At 40.3% G+C, this 24,163-nt stretch overlaps 1 protein-coding gene across 1 annotated transcript in view; it reads left to right on the top strand.

The window, feature by feature from the left end:
• The window catches only part of SCAF11 (SR-related CTD associated factor 11), a 156,771-nt gene that overhangs the window by 42,819 nt on the left and 89,789 nt on the right, over positions 1-24,163 (top strand). The window contains exons 6-7 of the mRNA XM_089674014.1: positions 11,762-11,817; positions 15,721-15,752. Coding sequence (XP_089530140.1) covers positions 11,762-11,817; positions 15,721-15,752 — 88 coding nt within the window. The remainder of the gene's footprint in view (positions 1-11,761; positions 11,818-15,720; positions 15,753-24,163) is intronic.

Below are 24,163 nucleotides of genomic sequence, written 5' to 3'. Positions count from 1 at the left end.
TTTTTTTTTTTTTTTAACCGTTAAATCAGTGAGTTAATTCCGCTTTGATTTACTGCTGCTCAGGGTCTCTGGGCTTCAGCAAAATGGCAGCCTTCAGCAAAAAGAAACGAGCAATGCCGAAGGCAGTTTATAGCACACACTAGTTTTGGTAGCATAATTATTAATGTGGAATGTATGTTCCTAAAGAACATTATTTTTTTATCAGGTTGTTACTGGTAAAGTTCCACTTTAAAGCTTGCAAATCTTGCATGGTCTGTTACTGCATATAGCATACTTTTTGCTTGATGTGAGGCAAGTAGCCTTTGCTACAGATGATCTCGACCAGCATTTTACTGTCTGTACCATCAAAGTTCAGGTCTCTGCTCTTGCTGTCTTGTTCCAAAGACTACCGGCTTCCTGAACCAGGACTTTTATTATATGTCCCTCTGGTCCAGTTTATTGGAAAGCGATCTCCCTCTATTGCCCATATGTGGTTTAGGCTGTGAGTTTATATTACAGCCACTGCTTCCAATATAAAGAATGATTCTGTCTTTCTTAATGGTCCTCCATAAGGATGAACCAGCTTCTGGTTCCACACTTTCTCGGTGGCTCAGACAAGCCATCATTCAAGCCTATGGTCTTAAAGCCTATTGTAATATGAAGGCTGTGCGAGACTTTCCCTGTTTCGGGTGGAAGTCTTATAACCTCTTCCTGGAATGTGCCTTGCGCGCAGCTGTGTGGCTCCACTGTGGGCATGATTTGTCACCTGTTCATTGTGTACAGTTGTGTTGCTAGCTTTGATTGGTCACAGTGATCACATGGTACAGACAGGGCCAATTACAGCCCACCTGTGCCATGCTGTGGCCAATCACAACTCATCACAAGAATACATAATCTATTTCATTCAGTAAAAAATGCTTTCTTACAGCAATGGAATTTGGTGCTCTAAGAGTAGTGCAACGTTACTATGGTAACATTGTATTGCTCTGGTCACAGTTTTGTTCAAATAGCAAAAAAAAGGAAAAAAGTAATGGAAAAAAGATGGAAAAAAAATGTTTTGTTTTTTTTTGTTTAATTTCATTTTCCAAAAAATGACAGAATATTACAACTTCAAAAAAAGTTTCCATGCCTCTTACTAAATACCTTGGACTGTCTACTTTCTAAAAAGGTGTCATTTGGGGGTATTTGTACTAATTTTAGGGCCTCAAAAAAGAGACCCATTAAGGCAGTCAGTACATCAGGATTGATCAATTTTCAGATATACAGTCATGGCCAAAAATAGTCACCCCTGCATTTCTGTCAGATAATGCACAACTTCTCCCAGAAAATTGTTGAAATTACAAATGTTTAGGCATTCTCATGTTTATTTCTTTTGTATTGGTATGACACAAAATGGAGAAACAAAAAACAAATCTAGCACATTCTATGCAAAACTCCAAAAATTGACTGGACAAAGTTATTGGCACCCTCAATTTAATATTTGGTAGTAAACCTCTTGGAAAAAATAACTGAAATCAATTGCTTCCTGTAACCATAAATGAGTTTTACAACTCTCTACTGGAATTTTGGACCACTCTTTCACCAACTGCTGTTTTGAGATCTCTACCCAGCTGCTCTAATTGGATTGAGATCTGGATTCATTGCTGGCCATTTCAGTATTCTCCATCGCTTTGTCTTAAACCATTTCTAGGTGCTTTTTGACATGTGCTTTTGGTCATTATCCTGCTTTAAGACCTATGACCTCTGATCTAGACCCAACTTTCTGACGCTGAGCCCTACATTGCATCCCAGAATTCTTTGGTAATCTTCAGATTTGAAAATGCCATGCACACGGTCAAGACATCCAGTGCCTGCAGCAGCAAAGCAACCCTAAAACATCAGTGAATCTCCACCATCTTTGACTGTAGGAACTGTATTCTTTTCTTTAACCTCTACCCAACCGTGCTGTAGTCGAAAGACGGCTACAGCGCGGTTGTCTAGTTCTGGGAGGGCGTCCTTAAACGTTCTCCCAGAACACAACCCAGCGCTGCGCAGCCGATGATCGCTGTGTCCTACGGACCAATGATACAGCAGATCACCGGGTAAATACAGCTGCCGGTTATGGGCTGCACTTTCCTCACGCTGTGACAGCGTGAGGAAAGTACTGCCGATAACTGGCAATTGTCAGAGAAGAGATTGGCACTGATTATCAGTACCCAGCAGTGCCCCCCATCAGTGCAGCATCATCAGTGATCTCAATGCCGCATATCAGTGCCACCTCATCAGTGCCCATCAGTGCAGCCTCATCAACGCACATCAGTGAAGGAGAAAAATTACGTGTTTTGCAAAATTTTGTAACAAAAACAAAATTTTTTTTTTTTTTTAATTTTTTGCTATTTTTCTGTTTATAGTGCAAAAAATAAAACACCCAGTGGCCATTAAATACCACCAAAAGAAAGCTCTATTTGTGTGAAAAAATGATAAAAATTCATATGGTTACAGTGTTGCATGACTGCGCAATTGTCATTCAAAGAGCAACAGCGCTGAAAGCTGAAAATTGGCCTGGGCAGGAAGGGGGTATAAGTGCCTGGTAGGCAAGTGGTTAAAGGCCTCATTGGTTTTCTGAAAACAGTAGAATAATGGGTTTTATCAAATAGCTGTAATTTTGTTTCGTCTGTCCACAGCACATTCTCCCAAAAGGATTTTGGCTTCTTCAGGTAAGTTTTGGCACACTCATATCTGGCTTTTTTATGTTTCTGTGTCAGCAGTGGAGTCCATTTGGGTCTCCTACCATAGCGCTCCTAATCATTCTGGTGACAACATATAGTGCGAACTAACATTTGTACAACAAATTTCATTTGCGTACAATGCATGACCACGCAATTGTCATTCAAAATGCGGCAGACTGAAAGTGGTTGTAAAGGCTCAAGGTTTTTTATCCTCATGCATTCTTTGCATGAAGGTAAACCTTCTCTGTGTAGCAGCCCCACTAATACTCACCTAAGCTCCCTCTCGATCTAGTGAGCTGCACGGGGGGCTTGGCTATCCTGGGACCCCTCTCCTCATTGGCTAAGACAGCTAGTGAGCCAATAAGAAGGCCGAGCCCGCCTCCATGTATGAAAGGACACACGGAGCAGCGGGTGCCCCCATAGCAACCTGCTTGCTGTGGGGGCACTCGACAGAAGGGAGGGACCAAGAAAGCCTGCGGGGGACCCGAGAAGAAGAGGATCAGGGCTGCTCTGTGCAAAACCACTGCACACAGCAGGTAAGTGTAGACATGTTGTCTTTAGAAAAATAAAATGTAAGCCTTTAGTATCTTTTAAAAACTGATCTGGGCAGGAAGGGGGTGAAAGTGCCTGGTATTAAAGTGGTTAAAATCATGTATTCAGTTCTACATTGAATTTCAATTTTTTAGCCAACTCCTATTAATCAAAATTATCTTGAAGTTTGTAAACTTACTTTAAGATCCCCAATTTTTTTTTTTTTCCCTTGAGTTCTGTGACACACATTCACTATGCCCTGTGAGTAGGCACTGCTGTGTCATACATTTTTACAGAGTCTGCTTTCTGTACTACAGATGTGCTGAAGAGGAGTTTAAGGAGGCATTGTCCGCACAGTAATCACTGTTTTCAGCCAGCAAAGCACCATGGAATTTGTTGTCCTTTTAGAAATCAAAGTAAACGGCAGAGTTGAAGCTGCAAAGCATGCAGGGATTTCAGGAAATTGTTGCAAGAGATGACCAGCAGACAGGCAGCTCACATGTTTTTTTTTTGTATTCCTATCAGGGTGGATTTGATTTAAATCAAACTGATTTAAATCACAGTTTAAATCACTAGTCAGTAAGGCTTGATTTAAATCCTAGTTTTCTACATAAAGACTAATTCTTGCTGGTATAACTTTAATATGCAAGTAGATGAAGATTTTTAGAATAACAACTTTTCATATTAGTTTTTTTATCCCCAGTTTAATAGGTTAATCATTCATATTTGGACAACTTTTCTGTTGTACTTAGGAAGGAGAAAAATAATCATTACCTTAATAACAATTTAAATAGATGTATTCAACTGAAACAATAACATTACAGCATATGTTATTTGCTTAACCCTTTGAGGACCAAGGGACGTATTTGTCCCATGTTTGTAATTGCGTGTATCATCTCATTAAGAACTTAAAACTCTTTTTTCTTTTTTTTTTTGGTTTGAGTCAAAATATTAGTTCTTATCAACAAACAACAAATGGATCTAGCTTTTTGCCAATTATTTCATGAAATGGCTTAGTTACAGCAACTGAAGTGTACGAACTTTAAAAACAAAAAAATGTATTCTTTTGGCGTTCAAAAACTTTACGGTCCTCAAAGGGTTAAACAAACATCCATGTTTGTTAACTAATTTGGCTAAACAAAATATATATATTTTAAGAAACTTAGACTGTCAGCCCCTTCCTCCTCACACTTAGTTTCACTTTCTTCTTGTGCAGATCTATTCCACTCCAAACAATCAGAAAAATATTGTTTCTATTCTATTCACTGAACTTCTTGAAATTTAGCACTGAAGGGGTTGATTCTGTATTCATAGGTTTGTAGAAGTTAGGATTAAGGTATTTTTCTTAACTCTGTTCATGTTATAACATTTTTGCTGTGAAGAAGAGGCATGTGATCTCCGCTGAGTCAAATTCAGTTTTGAGAACTGCAAAAGTAAACCAAGCATCTGTGATAATATCTTGTAGGCAGAGAAACCTCTGGAAGAGCATGACCTTGTGAATGAATTCATGGAATTTATTTACCAAAAAAATTAAACATATACAGCCTTATTCTACATAATTAAAAAACTAATCTTTATTTCATGATGGAATAACCTTTGGATGGTAATATATTTTCCTCAAAAAGCATTTTATTTAAAAAAAAATCGATTTAAATCAAAAAAATCTGATTTTTTTTTTTATTTTTTTAAAAAAAAATCATGATTTTTATCCACCCTGATTCCTATATTGTACATATTGAAAATAAAATAACATATTTTGTATTGCTGTTTCAATGCTGGTGTGTCAAAATTAGGGTATGCTGTTATTATAGATCATCTTTAGGGAGCAGTTTCCAACCTTTCCAGTCAAGGCACACTGTACTAAATCTGTAAGTGTCTTTTGGACTTTCCGGCACCTGGCTACGGTTTCTCAAATATGCAAGACTAACACCAGCTATTCTGTACATACGCTCTGCAGGTTTTAACAGGTGAATGTTCAGGCCTGCCAGCTGCTGGCGTAAGGTCCTTCAGTTGGCTTTTTGAGCTGCAGGCATTCATTTGTTCTGGTACTGCTACCATTTTCTTTGCTGTTGCACTCATCTCCTTTTTGGATTGCTTTTGGACATCTGTGTGCCTCAGTTAAAAAGATTTTTATTTTGTAAAATCCATTTTTTGGAGTGCACAGGGGCTCCAATTCCACCCCTCTGTGTTTATGATCATGCACTCCATACTGCTTTGTCAAAAAAACTGGGCTATGTTGGGAGTGAGAAGGGTTATTCTTTTCTATCCTGTGTTTTTGTTGTTTTCCAGGGCCAAATCTTCCTGTAGTCAGTAGTATAACCTAACTTTATAGAGTCCTTTGAGGGACACAGTCCTATACGAAGGATGTTATGGAGAGTAGAAAAATCTTTTTTTTTTTCTGTTTTTTTTTTTTGTCACATCCGTGTGTAGTAGTTGCAAAAGGGGTTCACTTCCTCTTACCCTTTTTTTTTTTTTTTTCTTTCTTTTTGCAAATGCAGGTTGCCCTGCTGTCACTCTGGTTCTTTACTTCAGGGCAGTGGGGTAGTTTATTAAACAGCAACTATACCAAAGAGAAGTTGTCCATTAAGCAGATATTGATGTGGATATGTGGAGCACTGCAGCAATACAGGGCCATCTTTCCCCCAGTGGTGGTAAAAGGCATTTTTATAGGGGTGTCTACACCCTGTTCCAAATTATGCAAATGATTTTTTTCTTATTTACCTAAATAATGTAAATAACAGTCAGCATAATTCTCATGTTATCAACTGAGTACAATTCACATTTTATTGAACAAAACCTAATGATAACCGTATTTTTTTTTAAACATAAAAAACTTACAATGCACTGTTCCAAATTATTACGCACAGTAAGTTTCAAAACACTTTATAGGTTGTAAAGAACTGAAAATTGTCATTTGTTGTGTTTGCAGCAAATTTACTGAAATCAAAAGCTATTTCAATCAAACTTTTAACAACATTTTATTTTTTAAACATTTTAACAGGTCATGTTACATTGTAACATAGGACCCCTTATTTGATAGCAGCTTCACAAGTCTTGCATCCATTGAACTTGTGAGTTTTTGGACATTTTCTGCTTGAATTTGTTTGCAAGATGTCAGAATAGCCTCCCAGAGCTGCTGTTTGGATGTAAACTGCCTCCCACCCACATAGATGTTTTGCTTGAGGATGCTCCAAAGGTTCTCAATAGGATTGAGGTCAGAGGAGGATGGAGGCCACACCATGACTTTCTCTCCTTTTTATCCCCATAGCAGCCATTGATGCATTGTCATGCATGAAGATGATTTTATTACGGAAAGCATAGTTCTTCCTTCTATACCAGGGAAGAAAGTGGTCAGTCATAAACTCCACATACTTTGCAGAGGTCATCTTTACACCTTTGGGGACCCTAAAGGGGCCGAACAGCTCTGTTCCCATGATTCCGGCCCAAAACATGACTCCACCGCCTTGTTGACGTCGCAGCCTTGTGGCCATCCACCAACCATCCACTACTCCATCCATCTGGACCATCCAGGGTTGCACGGCACTCATCATTGAACATGACTGTTTGAAAATTAGTCTTCATGTATTTTTCTGCCCAATGCAGCCATTTCTGCTTGTGAGCATTGGTTAGTGGTGGCCAAATAGAAGGTTTATGCACAGTTGCAAGACTCTGGAGGACTCTACACCTTGATGTCTGTGGGACTCCAGAGGCACCAGCAGCTTCAAATATCTGTTTGCTGCTATGTAATGGTATTTTAGCAGCTGCTCTCTTGATCCGATGCATGGATCTGGCAGAAATCTTCCTCAATGTGCCTTTATCTGCACAAACCCGTCTGTGCTTTGAATCAGCCACAAATCTCTTAATAGTGCAATGATCACGCTTTTCGTGAAATATCTAATGTTTTCATACTTCGTCCAAGGCATTGAACTATTTCACTCTTTTCGGCAGCAGAGAGATCCTTTTTCTTCCCCATATTGCTTGAAAATGGTGCTCTGCTTAATAATATGTAACACCCTCCTTTAGTAGTTTTTCCTTAAATTTCCTTAAATTGGGCTCACCGGCCAATCTTATTATCACAGGTGTCCGAGATTGTTTTCAGTGATCAAAAGAGCCCTGACACACAATGCCATCCATGAGTTAAACTGAAAAACAAAATATTTCATCTTTGTGACACTTAAATAGAATTTGCATAATAATTTGGAACAGGGTGTATAGGGATCAAAAAAGTTGTGGAAAAAAAGAAAAGCATTAATCGCTTAACTTTTTTGTAAAATAGATGTGATAATGTGATCAACATCTATAATATCGCGCTATTTGCAACTTAAATGTGTAAAAGCTGCCACTATTTATGAACCAAAACACTTTTTGAAATAAAAAACCACCAAATATAGTGTTAAAAGTGGCGCTAAGTAAATATAAGTACAAAACCATATAATCATGAAATTCAATAATAACACAAATATGTGAAAAGTCTGATTACTGTAAAAATAATTGCAAACTAAAAAGTGATGGAAAGTCTATGAAAATTAATCTTCTATTTCACCATGTGCAGCAAACTGACAACTAAGTGCTCCATAGGATACCCCACATTGATGTAAGCTCACCAAAAATATTTGCCTTTCACTCTCGTGGTTGGCAACCAAGCTTCTTGGGACATAATTCCCATTTAAAGATGGATCACTGAAAATAAAGATTCCACTGCATCCAAATTGACCATGTAAAACAAACGCACGCTCCAATGGTGTATGAGCAAACAGATCCTTTTAAAAGTGATTGGACCTCACTCACACAAGAAAAATCCATAAAACAAGCCCGTATAATAAATCCTCTGATAAGCCTGATGTGAACATAAACCACACAGGTGATCAAATACCACCGAAAGAAAGCTCAATTAATGGGAAAAGGAACGTAAATTTTATTTGGGTGCAGCATTGCATGACTGCGCAGTTGTCAGTTAAAGTATCACAGCGCAGTAACGCAAATTGCTTCTGTAACTGCTTCGTGGCCGCCCTATAGGAGAAATACTGCTACAGGGCGGCATGGGTGCGCAAAATCACATGTGTATATATATGTGATTCGCACTCCTGTGGTTTTCACGCTCCTCCCAGATAGCATCAGATTGCCAGTCAGTACACCAGTAATCATATTTAACCCCTTGATTGCCAGGAATATGCTCATACACAATAAACCTCCATTGCTAGTATAGTGTCTGAACGGATCAATATCTTTGATCAGATCAGCACTATATCAGCATTCACATTAGTATAGTGTCCCCAAAAACGCAGCGCTAGCGGGATCAGCCCCAGCACCTGCGTTTTAGCCCCTATGCTTACCCTCCTTCTCCCCCAGCAAGTGCAGTTGTCAGTAGGTCACTGTCACTTGATACATTGCACACAAAACTGCAGTGTTTGCAGAATCAGCACCCATACTTCCCCCATTCACTGCCCAACTTGGAATTTAGGTGGAAACAGCAAATTTAACTACTCCCCTTGATTTTTTTTTGGAGCTGTTTTTCACAGAAGATCTGTATGCATTGATTGTGGATTGAAGCAATTTATATGCACAACAATTTATCACCGCCAACCCAAATTCAAACCTTGCCAGACCATTTGCATGGAAACCCATTACGGTTTCCAAATTTACATTTTTTGGGGGGCCTAACCCTCAACATGGGCATTACTTAAAAAAAAAAAAAAAAAAAAATGAATTGCGGTTGTGTTGGTTCACAGACCCGATTAATCATATGCCGTTTCCTCTGCTGTCATGCAGGCATAGATATGAGAGTATGTGTTTTAAGCATTTAAACGACAATACACTGTCGTTCTCAAGGTGACCCTGAATTTGACCGGCTCCACAAAATTCTGCCTCTCGTAAAGCACCTTAACCAAAAATTTGCAGATGTCTCTTCTCCCCAGCAAAAAAATCTGCGTTGATGAGTCCCTCATTAATTTTTCTTGTCAGCTTGCATTCAAGCAATTTCTCCCCAGCAAGCGTGCCAGATATGGGGTCAAGATGTATAAGACCTGTGAGAGAGCAACAGGCTATACATATAAGTTTCGGATTTACAAGGGAAAAGATAGTCATGTGGAGCCCCCCAGATGTTCAGACTACATGAGGAGTAGTGGCAAGTTGGTTTGGGGCTTCGTGTCATCCTTTTTCCATATGGGGTATCACTTATACTTATTCTGGCAGAGATTTCTTCTCTTTTTCTTCATTCAGCCCACAGGCTGCATACAAAAAAAAAAAAAACCATAGCATATATACCCAACAAGGACCTAGCGACGTACTGGTACATCATTGGACTTTGGTTATACCAACATGATCATAAAGTTATATAAATAGCGCCACGGAAAAAAAATATATATATGAACCAACAAAGTGAACAAAATAAATTAGCCGCAAAAACCTAACCTATAAAAATAGGGTGCAAAAAGTATAAAAAACCAGGTTGCGCTAATAAAAAAGTTTACAAATGAATAAATAAAAATAAAATCATATAAAGTCCAAAATGATGTAATACGTGACAAATTAAGGAGTGTTCAACAAATATCACCAGAGTGAATCTGCCACCAAATGAATTGAATGAACTCACCAGAGCAATATACTGATCACATTATAAATCGGCATAAAGTGCTTTCTGCTCTGGGAGCAATGATCTGCAAATTGGTGAGGCAACACTAGGAACTTGATATCTGGTCCCCAGGGAGCAATATTCTGCAGGGAATGCCTACCATATGGATCCACTTCAATAATAAACCACCGAATCCTTAGGATGATCAGACCTCCACTCGAAATATGCAGTAAAGGAATAAAAACTCATGGTGCAGTACTTCATAAAACTTCAGATTTAATAAACCACATTGCACTTACAAGAAACGGTGTCTTAGCCGACACCAGCACAAACGGCAGGATGAATTTCACCAACACGGACCCAGCCTGGCTGGGCATGCACCGTACCAGCGACTTGGGAACGTCCTGACGTCACATCCAAAAGCTCTGCCCTGCGCTTTTTGTCATCGACGTCCTCATGGAGCAGGTGGATGTGAGACGTCAGACCTTCATTAAATATTCACTGCACTCAAAGCGGACAGCTGACATTAACGAGGGTTCATGCAAACCGCATGATACCTCTGTGACAAATCGCCACCGCATACATATATAAGTAATATTATACTAATAAAAGCAATATGACAGATAACGGGGGATAAACATAAATGAGGCTTATAATGAAGGGCTATCTGTACAAAATACCAATAACAAATACTTAAAAGGGCCAGTACATACTTAAAGGGGGACTCTACTGATCATAAAAAATGTTCCCTTAGTATATATCAAAATACAGAAATATCTTTAAAAATTTGTGAGAAAGCAGTTTAGGTTGATATCCATATTCAACCTATTAGGTTACAAAGAATTTAATTCATAAATCCAGTATGTTTCTTTTCTAGAAATTTAATTGATTAAATCAGTACCTCTCCAATGTGGTTAAAAAAAACTTGTGGAATAAAAATAAATCTTCCATGGACTCAATATGTTTCTCAACAGATAGCTTAGGGTGTCTACTTTCTGAAAAAGGGGTCAGTTGGGGGTGTTTGTACTGTCCTGGTATTTTAGCACCACAAGAAATGTGATTGGCAGTCCGAAAGTAAAAGCTATGTAAATTCCATTATCTATGCCATAGCTTGTAGATGCTATAACTTTCACACAAAGCAATCAATATACACTTGTTGGGATTTTTCAACCAAAAACATGTAGCAGAATACATTTTGGCCTAAATGTTATAACTAATTCGAGTTTTTTGAATTTTTTTTATGACAGAAATGAGAAAATGTCGTTTTTTTTTCTCCAAAACTTTTGTTTATAGCGCCAAAAAAAAGTTCACAGGTGATCAAATACCACCGAAAGAAAGCTCTACTTGTGTGAAGAAAAGGGTGTAAATTTTCATTTATGTACTATATTGCATGACTGCGCAATTGTCAAATTATTGCAGCTCTGTACAGCAAAAAAAAAGTGTAAATTGCAGTATCTATACCATAGTTTGTAGACGCTATAACTTTCACACAAAGCAATCAATATACACTTATTGGGATTTTTTTTTTTTTTTACCAAAAACATGTAGCAGAATACATATTGGCCTAAATTTATGACTGAGTTTACTGTATATTTTTTTATAGCCGAAAGTAAAAAAAAACGTATTTTTCTTTAAAATTTTCAGTCTTTTTTTGTTTATAGCGTGAAAAATAAAAAGTGCACAGGTGATCAAATATCACCAAAACAAAGTTCTATTTGTGTGGAAAAAAAAGGACGTACATTTCGTTTGGGTGCTGCATTGCATGACCGTACAATTATCAATTGAAATAGTGCAGCACCGAATAGCAAAAAGAGGCCTGGTAATTAAGGGGGATAAATCCTCAGTTTGGCAGGTGATTGAAAAATGATGTACATTTTTACACACACACTTTTTTAGAGTACAGTTAGGAGCATCATTCACTTGAAGGCAACTGTGTGTGTATATATAATATATATAAATTTTTTTTTTACAGAATGGATGTTCTGAAGAAATATGCAAATGAAATCGTGAATGTTTCCACAAAAGATGGTATGTTGCATTAAAAGCTATCTATTGCATTTGCCTATGTAAGTGATCAGTTTAGTTTTTCTTTTAACATGGGACAAATCACGTGCAGTTGGGTAAAGGATAAACTGAATGAATGATTCCAATTTTTCTTTAACGTATATCACTTGCCACAGAGCAGGCTATTCATGACTATATAGGTTATATGTCAAGTATAGTTGAATGGACACTGGCAGATCAATCAAGCAGGAAGTCCTCCCCTATATAGCCCCTCCTACACAAACAGTACCTCATTTTTTTTTTGGCCAGTGTCTGTGGGGTGGATGGTCACTGATGTGCTCTTTGCGCATACCTGGAGGTCAGAAATAGTTCTTTTGTGAATCAAGGATTGCAATCTGATCCATTCGGAATGCTGTTGCCCGGGGGGGGGGGCTCTCGTACAACTGTTTTCTGATGCATCTCTGCACAGGTATCGGTGCGCTTATAGGAGTTGTTGCTCCAGAATAGCTGGCATTTGATCTGCAGAAGCTTACATTAAGACTGCACTGAAGCAGCATAGAGGCTGCGTTTGCATATGTGCTTGGCTAGCCTTGCGAAATTTGTATGGGGCCAAGTGCAGTTAAATTTTGACAGTGCTTTGATGAAACAATACGCTTATAGAATGCAGGGCAGTTGCAGCATTGTATTATATTATTGCATGCATACCTGCCTAATTATTTGAACTACATACTTCCATATTCATACTTGAATGCATAAACTGCATACTTGCATGCATACTTACATGCACAAACTGCATACGTAACTGGGGGAATATCACTGCATACTCTGAATGTAGTTTGGGTGGTGAGGATTTAAATGAGTTTGGCAGCACAGGTCAGGAATCCTTGTTTGTGCTGCCAGAAGGGCAGGCGGCATCCAGGTCACCTATTTCTCATTAGATCCGCCAGTTAAAGTGAAGTTTCACCCAAAAGTGGACGCTCTGCTTATCTGCCCCCCCCCCCCCCCCCCGCTACATTTGCCACCTTTTGGGGTGGGGGGGAAGGGGGTACCTGGTTTTGACAGGTAATCACTTCCTGGGGCTGCAGTGCAAATACAGTGGGAAACCAGCTGTGACGCTGCAAAGCTTCACTGCCAGTTTCCCTTAGTCAAGTTAGCAGTGCCAGCACCCGACAGCCGATTGAAGAATCCTCTCGGGTATTTGTAGCTGCTGACTTTTTAGGAGAGGAGGGGTTGGGGCCAGAGCGCCGCTTTAATCATTCAAGCCTATGGTTTGAAGAATAAAGTCACACCGTTTCGGATTAGAGCACACTCTACCAGGAGCATGGGGGCATCTTGGGCTTACCGCCATATCAGGTGTCAATGGCTCAGGTTTGCAAAGCCGCTACATGGTCTTCAGTTCATACATTCACAAGGTTTTACCAGGTGGATGTCAGAGCCGTGGAGGATTCTACCTCTGGCCGCAGCTTGTCACATATGGCTGAGTAGGACCTTTGGGCTTGATGGTGGTTATCATGGTGTCACCCACCCCCCAGATTTTTTTTTTTTTTTTACTGTTTTAGGACATACCACATAGTAAGTGGATATAGATAAAAGAAAATTAGATTTTTTTTTTTTTCCCTACATACTTTGAAAAATCCATTTCTTGGAGTATCACAGGACACAGAGGTTCCTCGCCTCTTTGTGGAATTTCATTGCTTGATACACAAACTGAAGTACTAGCAGAGGTTATATAGTGCAGGCCTTCCTGTTTTGATTGTCCATTCGCCTATTGGTGGCATTATAACCCACCTTCTGTATTGCCTGCTCTCTGTTCTGTGATGTAGTCCAAGAAATGGATTTTATAGGTAAGTATGTAGAAATAAATCCAATTTTTGCTGCTGAGAAGTATAAGGTGGCCGGGGGTGCTAAAAGCAGGTGGTTGAGCAGCGATTTTACCATCCCCTAGCTGCCCACCTAAACAAAGGCAGGCAGCCACTGATGCTCCACAATTACATGCCAAGGCCATAATGCATTGCTTCGCATCCAAGGCAAAAAGGAAACCGTGCATAGCATTTTGTGGGTGGTACCCCCATGAACATGACCCAGTCAAGTGAATAGGTTTGAGTTGAAACTGTCTGTAATGCATGCAGTTGCAGGGTGGTGTCAGCATTTTGAGGGTTAAAACCGGTGTGGAGTAAGCAACATTTCATCTCCTCATTACCTTAAACATCACCTGAAAAGCGGGGGCAGCAGGTGATGTTTAGACAGCAGTACTTGTGAATGAGCCCTAAAGTGCATCTAAACCCCAAAACAAAGTACTTAGATTTCTGCATTAGATTTATTTTTATTTTGTTCCCCCTTTTAAGTAAGGGAGGGTTATAACCCCTGTCAAATTTTTTTTTTCGCCATCTGTGTCTCATTGTGGAGATTTCCCTTCACATCCTGTCACATAGCCAAACAGGAAGTGAGAGAAAATCCCTGCAAATTAAGGGGAATTCCCTGGGGAAGCAAATTGTTTAATGTAAAAAGTGAACAAGTGCAGCTTTCATATGAAATATATGTAATGTGTAAATATACAAAGTTCACAAAAAAAGTATATATGCATATATAAATGGATCTCGTCAATAAAGTGCAAAATAAATACCACAAAGTGACAAAAATGGGTGATTTACATAAAGTGCTCAAATAAAGAGAATGTCCAAAATAGACTCTTCATAAGTAACAGTTCATCTGTGCAGACAATCAACCAGTGAAAATTCCCTGGGTGACTCCTCCACCACTATGCACTCACCAGAATTGTAAGCATAATCCCGCCCAGTACTTATAGTGACCTCCGGAAAACACACCTCTTCCCAGGTGCTACCACAGACGACTGGCAACCCTGCAATAGGTAGCTCACCACACGGAGCCCAAATTTCATCTCATGGTGTAGTATGTTTAAACCAGCTAGGTAAAACAATATGTGAACAAATGCTCCACGTGGAACAAACCTAAAAACCGCCAGCAGTCAAACTTATTCAGACGGTCGCCGTTCCAAGCACAGGATACGGCGTGGTGACGTCAGATCGTAAGGCCCCTCCCTACGTGTTTTGTGCACCAGCACGTCATCCGTGGATACACCTACTTGTTAAATTGTTTAATGTATGGCCAGCCTAACACACTAAAAAGGGACTAAAGAGAAATGTGTTTACATATACTTTCACCACTTGGTGGCTGTTACCTTATTAGGCTAGGCTACCCTGGAGATTTTTAGCAACTTTCTTGTGCTTCTATCACCAGTGCAGCTTTTCCTTGATGTATTTCAATTACTGAACTTATCACTACTACTGAATGTACTTATGATTTTTTCATCAGTGTACCCAGTTCAAAGTATTTTACTGGGCAGTCATTAACACAACACAACTTAACACCCAACTTAAACTTAATTGCAGTGTGCTAAAGGAGAAGTATGGCTAAAGCTCTTTTGTCCCTACTTCACCTACTGTCGGCAGATGTCACTCAGCTGGTCTAGGCTCTGAATCGATCCTGCCTTTACAGTTGGAATCCACCAAGGTGTCTGGATTGGCCACTGGCTCAGCCTCACAGTGAGCTGCTTAGAGACTGAGCCAGCTGATGCCGCCACCATCACCACCACAACCTGGCGCTCCAGACTGTGTTGGGAGGGCAGAGCAGAGAGGTAGTGACTGACAGCAAGTCTATCTACTGTATATCAGAAGTGAGTACACCCCTCACATTTTTGTAAATATTTTATTCTATCTTTTCATGTGACAACAGTGAATAAATGGCACTTTGCTACAATGTAAAGTAGTGAGTGTTCAGCTTGTATAACAGTGGAAAGTTTCTGTCCCCTCAAAATAACTCCACATACAACCATTGTGTGTGTGTGTGTTTAAATATTTATATATATATTTTTTTTTATTTTAAACTTTTCTTTCCTTTTATTTATAGGATGCAAAGATGATGGGATAACAGAATTAGAGGTAATGTATTAGCTTTGTTTTGACTGATAGACCTACACATTGTTACAGAAAACTTTTCAGTGGTCTGCTTCTTACATTGGGGGGTCCCCATCGGTGGTCCACTCTTACATCGGGGGATCCCATCAGGGGGACCCTCATCAGCGATCCGCCTTTATCCTTCCTTACAGTATTAGTGTGGCAAGAGGTGGAACAGGTATGGGCAGAGGAACTAAAGTCATCCTGCTGGGGCAAGCACGTCATTGTCTTTCTAGGATGCTGGAGTTCCTAGCAACAATCTGATCTGACTTAGAGAGTGCATTGAGGGGAGCCTCACTCTGCTGGGGCAAGCAAAGTGCAGTTGCTTTGGCTCCTGTTGTCCTAACAACCAATTGATGGGATAGCATCTCAGTAGGGGGATAATAGAAATGGAGGTGATGTATTATCTTTGTTTTGGCTGATCGATCCTATTGTCCTAAAGCAAACATCAGACATCCACAGTTACATCAGGGTGTCCATCAGTGCTCTGCCCTTACCTCGCTTACAGCATAGCTGTAATCGATGTGGCAGCAGGACAGGGGCTGGAAAGCAGAGCTGGTATGGGTGAAGGAATTTCCATCCTATTGCTAGAGCAAGAACATCATTTGCTTTCTAGGATGCTGGCAATCCTACCAACCATATGACTTGGAGAAAGACAGACAGTGCAGTGAGGAGGATCTTGCCATGCTCAGGCAAACACAGTATAAATTGCTTGGATTGCTGTCCTAGCAACTAACTGATGGAATGATTATTGTCTCACGGTTAGATTGTAAAGCCCTGAGCAAACTGTTGGCGCTATATAAATCCTGTATTATAATAATAATACGGTACAGTGAAGGGATCCTGACCCTAGCTGCAGACTGAATGCAGTAGAGACATACGCATATAATATCTATAACTCATTACATGTGGGGCTTTAACACTTGTATTGCCACTGCTGTATGTCATACGCCGATGGAAGTGAGGAGATTTTACACTTGCAAGACGACTGCCAGCTTTCTGTGACCCCCCTGGAGCTGTGCCTTCCTTCCCTTACTATTTTGTCCCCTTTTGTGATTGATAAATACAATTTTAGTGAAAAAGTGTCAAAAAAAAAAAAGTTACACCCAAGCACTTGTAAAACCCCTCCAACAAATATTTTGAGCCCGCCCCACATACAAATACATATAAGCGCAATCAAACTCGTTGGGTGCTTCTTTATATGAAAACATTGCTTGCCCTTCACATGTTACATGTGAAAGAATTAACTCTGAGTCCATTATTCATGGTTAGCTCTAAAGTGATGACCTGTAGGGGCGGTTAAAGCATTGCCTATGAATAATATAGGGTACCAAAGTTTGTTGTCGGTTTGTGGTTGTGTTCAGTTTTACAGCTTGACATGTTTGTTGGTTTAATTAGTGCAGCCTCATCTTTTATATTTTACCAAAAATTAAGCTATACTGTGTATTTCATGTGTGTCTTAAAAGGAACTTTAGTATAATTTTATTTTTTTACTGAAAATTTGCTCTTGATAGACTTTTTCTCAAATTTTATGTGATATAAAAAAATTGGAACCACAACTATTTTATTCGCAGGGTGTCTTCTTTCAGAAAATTTATAATTTGGGGGGTTTTAACTAATCTTCAGGGCTAAAGTAAAATTTTACCGTGCAGAAGCATGCAAAAATGGCTCTGGCATCAAATGGTTAAGGGTTTCAGAATATCAGAGTAAAATATTTGGGTTTTTTTTACACTTTATTTAAATAAGATGTGAGGGGTTGTAAAATCAAAAAAACACTCACTTCTATACTGCAGTATTGGTTTGATGCTGAAGCTGTTCCCTGCCAGCTCTAAGCCTGAGAACTGATCGGTCACATAACTTCTAATCATTCAGTTCTCGATCCACTTAGAGTGGAGAGCAGTTAATGTTAGTAACTGCTGTCTGGCCTGCCACTGCAGCGCTCATTGGAGTGCCTGTGCTGGTAAGGGAATGGGTGCAGCTGGCTTTGGGTCTCCGCCACAAACTGAGAGCCAGGGCCAGTTTTCAGTCAGGCAGCTGGGTGGATTCTGACAATATGGTCAGGATTTTCCAGTCTGGAGCAGTTCTGACATGACAGTTGGATCACAGGAGAGCAACTGATACATGTCAGTCACTTTGTTTCTCATCAGTTCTTGAATTTCTTTAGGTCACGGCATGATGTGTTGCTTTTTGAGATTTTTTTTAGCGTGCTTCGCTTTGTCAGACGACTTAAATCATTGATTCAACAGGTCTGGCAGTAATCGGATCTGGGTGTGGCAAGGTAAAATTTAACTCGACTTTCCAAAAAATTTGATTAATTACAATTCGTTCATGATTTAGCGAGGGGGGCAATTGATTTTTCACTTAGGGCCATGCAGGTTTGGACAGCTTTTTTTCCTTTAATAAATTGAATCCTCATTTAAAAACTGTATTTTGTACGTATTCTGATCATCTTTATGTAATATTAAAATTTTGATGATCAGATTATTTAAATGTGACAAATATGCAAAAAAAATTATTCAGGAAGGAGGCAAATACTTTTTCACAGCAAAATAGAGAGAGAGAGAGAGAGAGAAATCTCAAAAAAGTAAAGGAATACTTTGAAAACACATCAGATCTCAATGGGGAAAAATATCATGCTGGTTATCTGTACTGATATGGACTGGGTAATGTGTTAGGAATGTAAGGATGCCCCATCGTTTGATGGAAATGAAAATTATCAACCTACAGAGAACTGAATTCAAAGACACCCCGAAAATCAAAGTGAAAAAATGATACAGCAGGCTAGTCCATTTTGCTGAAATTTCATTGCAGCAACTCAAAATAGTACTCAGTATTTTGCATGGCCCCCACATGCTTGTATGCATGCCTGACAACTTCGGGGCATGCTCCTAATGAGACGACGGATGGTATGCTGGGGTATTTCCTCCCAGATCTGGTCCAGGGCATCACTGAGCCTCCTGGACAGTCTGAGGTGCAACCTGGCAGTATCGGATGGACTGAAACATGATATTCCAGAGGTGTTCTATTGGATTTAGGTCAGGCGAGCGTGGGGGCCATTCAGTGGTATCAATTCCTTCTTCCTCCAGGAACTGCCTGCATACTCTCACCACATGAGGCCAAGCATTGTCCTGCACCAGGAGGAACCCAGGACCCACTGTACCTGCTTAAGTTCTAACAATGGGTCCAAGGATTAAATCTGGATACCTAATGCAGTCAGGGTGCCATTGTCTAGCCTGTAGAGATCTGTGCGTCCCTCCATGGATGTACCTCCCCAGACCATCACTGACCCACCACCAAAACGGTCATGCTGAATGATGATACAGGCAGCATAATGTTCTCCACGGCTTCTCCAGACCCTTTTACGTCTGTCACATGTGCTCAGGGTGAACCTGTTCTCATCTGTGAAAAGCAGAGGGTGCCAGTTAATTTCATTAACACCAATGCAGCTGAAACTGATTAACAACCCCTCCTGCGGCTTAAATGACTTGATCAATATCCCAGGCGATTAATTGACTTGATGCTATACTCTGACTAAAAAGTGTTCCTTTAGTGTGTGTGTCAGTGTCAGTCATCTCTATTCTCAGCTGCATAAGGGGTTGGAGAGCTAGGGGTTGAGAAGCAACAATACATTGATCTTCACAGTAAATAGCTTTGCTGTGGGTGGGTGGAGGCTGTCAGCATAAGTCTAATCATAGGACAGCCAGGCTGTTCTCCTAGTACCGCCAGAAAACTGACCAAACTCAAATAGATATGCTCTCATGACTAGCTTGGTCAGTTTGAAATAGGAGAGCTGGGAGGCTGGCAGGTATTTCACACAAAGGAAGCAATACAAAGAGAACAGGATGCATTTAACACAAGTATAAGATACAACAGTCACATCAGAAATCTGAAATTTTGAGTTAACATATTCTTTAGTGGTAGTTCCAGTTTTTTTATGTCATACTATTTTAGTGAAGTGGTTTACAAAATGCAAAATTTCAGTTAGAGTTAATTTTAGGGCACATAAACACAGTTTGTTACACAATTTTTGCTCCAAGTAAATACCCAACATGTCAAGTTTTACAATTGCTTGCACCCATAAAACAAAAAACTTTGGTACCCTATATTTTCCATAGTTGCTCCTTTAAAAGCCCCCTACAGGTCATCAATTTCCAGTGAACACTGAATAATGGACCTAGAATTATTGCTCTCAATCTTGCTTGCCTGGCAATATATAATATTTAGCGCAATCACTACTTTTGTGCATAGATGTCCCCAATACCTGCACTTATGTCTGTATGTGGAGGGGGGGGGGGGGGCACTCAGGGTTTTGAGATTTTAAATACTTGGGTGTAACTTTATTACTTGTGATGCGGTGATTTTTCTGGTGACAGGTTATCCTGATAACTCACCTGTCTTCAAATTAAACTAATGCAGTGCATATTGCATTGCATTAATTTATTCCCCAGCCATACCTACAGCACATCTAGAAAGTATTCACAGTGCTTATTTTTTGCCACATTTTGTTATGTTACAGCCTTATTCCAAAATAGGTTAAATTAATTTTTTTCCCCTCAACATTCTACAAACAATACCCCATAATGACAACGTGAAAGAAGTTAGTTTTGAAATCTTTGCAATTTATTAAAAATAAAAAAACAAAAAAAAACACATGTACGGAAGTATTCACAGCCATTGCTCAATCCTTTGTTGAAGCACCTTTAGCACCAATTACAGCCTCAAGTCGTTTTGAGTATGATGCTACAAGCTTGGTACACCTATTTTTGGGCAATTTCTCCCATTCTTCTTTGCAGCACCTCTCAAGCTCCACTCTACCATACAGGCCTGATTGGTGGAGTGCTGCAGAGATGCTTGTTCTTCTGGAATGTTCTCCTCTCTCTACAGAGAAATGCTGGAGCATTTTCAGAGTGACCATCAGGTGCTTGGCTACCTCCCTGGCTAAGGCCCGTCTCCCTTGATTGCTCAGTTTGGCCTGGCAGCCCGCTCTAGGAAGATTCCTGGTGGTTCCAAACTCCTTCCATTTATGGATGATAGAGGCCACTGTGGTCATGGGACCTTCAATGCTGCAGACCTTTTTCTGTATCCTTCCCCAGATCTGTGCCTTGATACAATCGTGTCTTGGAGGTCTACGGACAATTCCTTGGACAACATGGCTTGGTTTGTGCTCTGACATGCACTGTTAACTGTGGGACCTTATATAGACAGGTTTTATGCCTTTCATAATCATGTCCAGTCACAGGTGGACTCAAAGTCATGGAAACATCTCAAAGATGATCAGTGGGAACAGCATGCACCAGAGCTCAATTCTGAGTGCCATGGAAAAGGCTGTAAATACTTATGTACATGTGTTTTTGGGTTTTTTTTTTATTTTTAATAAATTGCAAAGATTTCAAAACAAACTTCTTTCACGTTTTCGTTATGGGGTATTGTTTGTAGAATGTTGAGGGGGAAAAATTAATTTAATCCATTTTGGAATAAGGCTGTAGCATAACAAAACGTGGCAAAAGTTAAGCAATGTGAATACTTTCTGGATGCACTGTATTGGCTGATTTCTTATTCCTTAGTACTGAAATGTAAAATATCACTTCCGGGTCAGTAACGGGAAGAAGAGATCAGCGAACAGAAGTTTGCTGGTCTCCCTCACCTTTACCCGGCAGAACCCACCATTCTGAGTGTGTTAGAAAAAAAAAAAAAAAAATTAAAATTATACAGATCCATTGATTTTCCATAGTAGTTTTTAAAAAGAGGGAGCAACTGATTGCCTTTCAGTGCAGAACAGAGATATACTATTTGAGCACCACCTGGTGTGCTGTGCATGTCCTCGCCATCACAGTTCCATTAGGTCTATGCGGTGCTTGCAAACTCTGTGATCAATTTTCCTTCTGCCATTCACTGTCTTTATATACAGTACAGTATACAGGCTGATTATTCATAGCACCCTCTTCCCCCTGGTGTTTTCCCTGTAACCCTGCCCCTCTTTGTGAGTCCTGTTTTTTGCTAGCATCCTAAGGTGATGGACCTTCTCCCTTACAGAGGAATTACTCTTGCCTTCACTACTTAATTATTTTATCTTCAGATTCTTCAATCAACCGTCTCCTAATACAACTATAGAAGCAGTGCATCTGGATTGGTGCATCCTCTGTAAAACCTTTAGAGCCATGGGAATGACTTGTATTATTGCTTTGGTCACAGGATCCTGCATGGGCTCTCATCTCAGCACTTTGTGCAATGTTTGTAGTTAGCTGAAGGGCTTTATATACAGTGGGGCAAAAAAGTATTTAGTCCACCAATTGTGCAAGTTCTCCCACTTAAAAAGATGAGAGAGGCCTGTAATTGGCATCATAGGTAGACCTCAACTATGAGAGACAAAATTAGAAAAAAAATCCAGACAATCACATTGGCTGATTTGGAAAGAATTTATTTGCAAATTATGGTGGAAAATAAGTATTTGGTCACCTACAAACAAGCAAGATTTCTGGCTCTCACAGACCTGTACCTTCTTCTTTAAGAGGCTCCCCTGTCCTGCACTCATTACCTGTTTCAATGGCGCCTGTTTGAACTTGTTATCAGTATAAAAGACACCTGTCCACAACCTCAAACAGTCACATTCCAAACTCCACTATGGTGAAGACCAAAGAGCTGTCGAAGGACACCAGAAACAAAATTGTAGACCTGCACCAGGCTGGGAAGACTGAATCTGCAATAGGCAAGCAGCTTGGTGTGAACAAATAAACTGTGGGAGCAATAATTAGAAAATGGAAGACCTACAAGACCACTGATAATCTCCCTCGATCTGGGGCTCCACGCAAGATCTCACCCCGTGGGGTCAAAATGATCACAAGAACGGTGAGCAAAAATCCCAAGACCACACGAGGGGACCTAGTGAATGACCTGCAGAGAGCTGGGACCAACGTAACAAAAGCTACCATCAGTAGCACATTACGCCACCGGGGACTCAGATCCTGCAGTGCCAGACGTGTCCCCCTGCTTAAGCCAGTACATGTCTGGGCCCGTCTGAAGTTTGCTAGAGAGCATTTGGATGATCCAGAAGAGGATTGGGAGAATGTCATATGGTCAGATGAAACCAAAATAGAACTGTTTGGTAGAAACACAACTCGTGTGTTTGGAGGAGAGAGAATGCTGAGTTGCATCCAAAGAACACCATACCTACTGTGAAGCATGGGGGTGGCAACATCATGCTTTGGGGCTGTTTCTCCGCAAAGGGACCAGGATGACTGATCCATGTACAGGACAGAATGAATGGGGCCATGTATCGTGAGATTTTGAGTGCAAACCTCCTTCCATCAGCAAGGGCATTGAAGATGAAACGTGACTGGGTCTTCCAACATGACAATGATCCCAAACATACCGCCCGAGCAACGAAGTAGTGGCTTCGTAAGAAGCATTTCAAGGTCCTGGAGTGGCCTAGCCAGTCTCCAGATCTCAACCCCATAGAAAACCTTTGGAGGGAGTTGAAAGTCCGTGTTGCCCAGCGACAGCCCCAAAACATCACTGCTCTATAGGAGATCTGCATGGAGGAATGGGCCAACATACCAGCAACAGTGTGTGCCAACCTTGTGAAGACTTACAGGAAATGTTTGACCTCTGTCATTGCCAACAAAGGATATATAACAAAGTATTGAGGTGAACTTTTGATATTGACCAAATACTTATTTTCCACCATAATTTGCAAATAAATTCTTTCCAAATCATGTGATTGTCTGGATTTTTTTTCTCATTTTGTCTCTCATAGTTGGTCTACCTATGATGCCAATTACAGGCCTCTCATCTTTTTAAGTGGGAGAACTTGCACAATTGGTGGCTGACTAAATACTTTTTTGCACCACTGTAGAGGTTAAGGGCTGTGGTCCATTTTTACGGAACTCAGACCCTGAAGACCGCTTCGGGGGTATGCTCACTGTGACAGGCTAAGCCTGGACTCTCTAACATTGTAAAGTGAATATATATCAAGCGTGCTAAAATGCAACCACTCGGAGCATAGTCTTGTGACTGACCAGGAACTGCATTATACCATAGGTTGCAGACTTTACCACCACTTCTGAATAGAGCCTTTATTAGGTCCTGAAACTCTTCCTCCTGCTTTTTTTGTCACAAGGACATTGCTACAGGACAATATGCACTCACATTGCTGCTTATTCCTTTTCAGACATGCTTACCCTATATTCCACACCCTACTCTGCAAGTACTCCCCATGGGGAATATCTCACCTGTAGCTATGGCAGAAACCAGGCAAAAGGGAGCCACAGCAAAAACTCAGGCTAACTTTTTTGTTTTGCCGAAGGCCTGCACAACAGTCTGCCTTAGAGTGACAATGCTTCCCTTGCATTGGCACAGGACCGGTCTCTGCGTCTGATTATAGTTCTATTTTAGGCATG

Source organism: Staurois parvus, unplaced genomic scaffold, assembly GCF_062004578.1.
Source record: "Staurois parvus isolate SC_StPar_1 unplaced genomic scaffold, SC_StPar_1.0 ptg000147l, whole genome shotgun sequence".
Classification (NCBI taxonomy): domain Eukaryota; kingdom Metazoa; phylum Chordata; class Amphibia; order Anura; family Ranidae; genus Staurois; species Staurois parvus.
The sequence above is the reverse complement of the archived record's forward strand: the minus strand, read 5'-3'. Positions and strand labels throughout refer to the sequence as shown.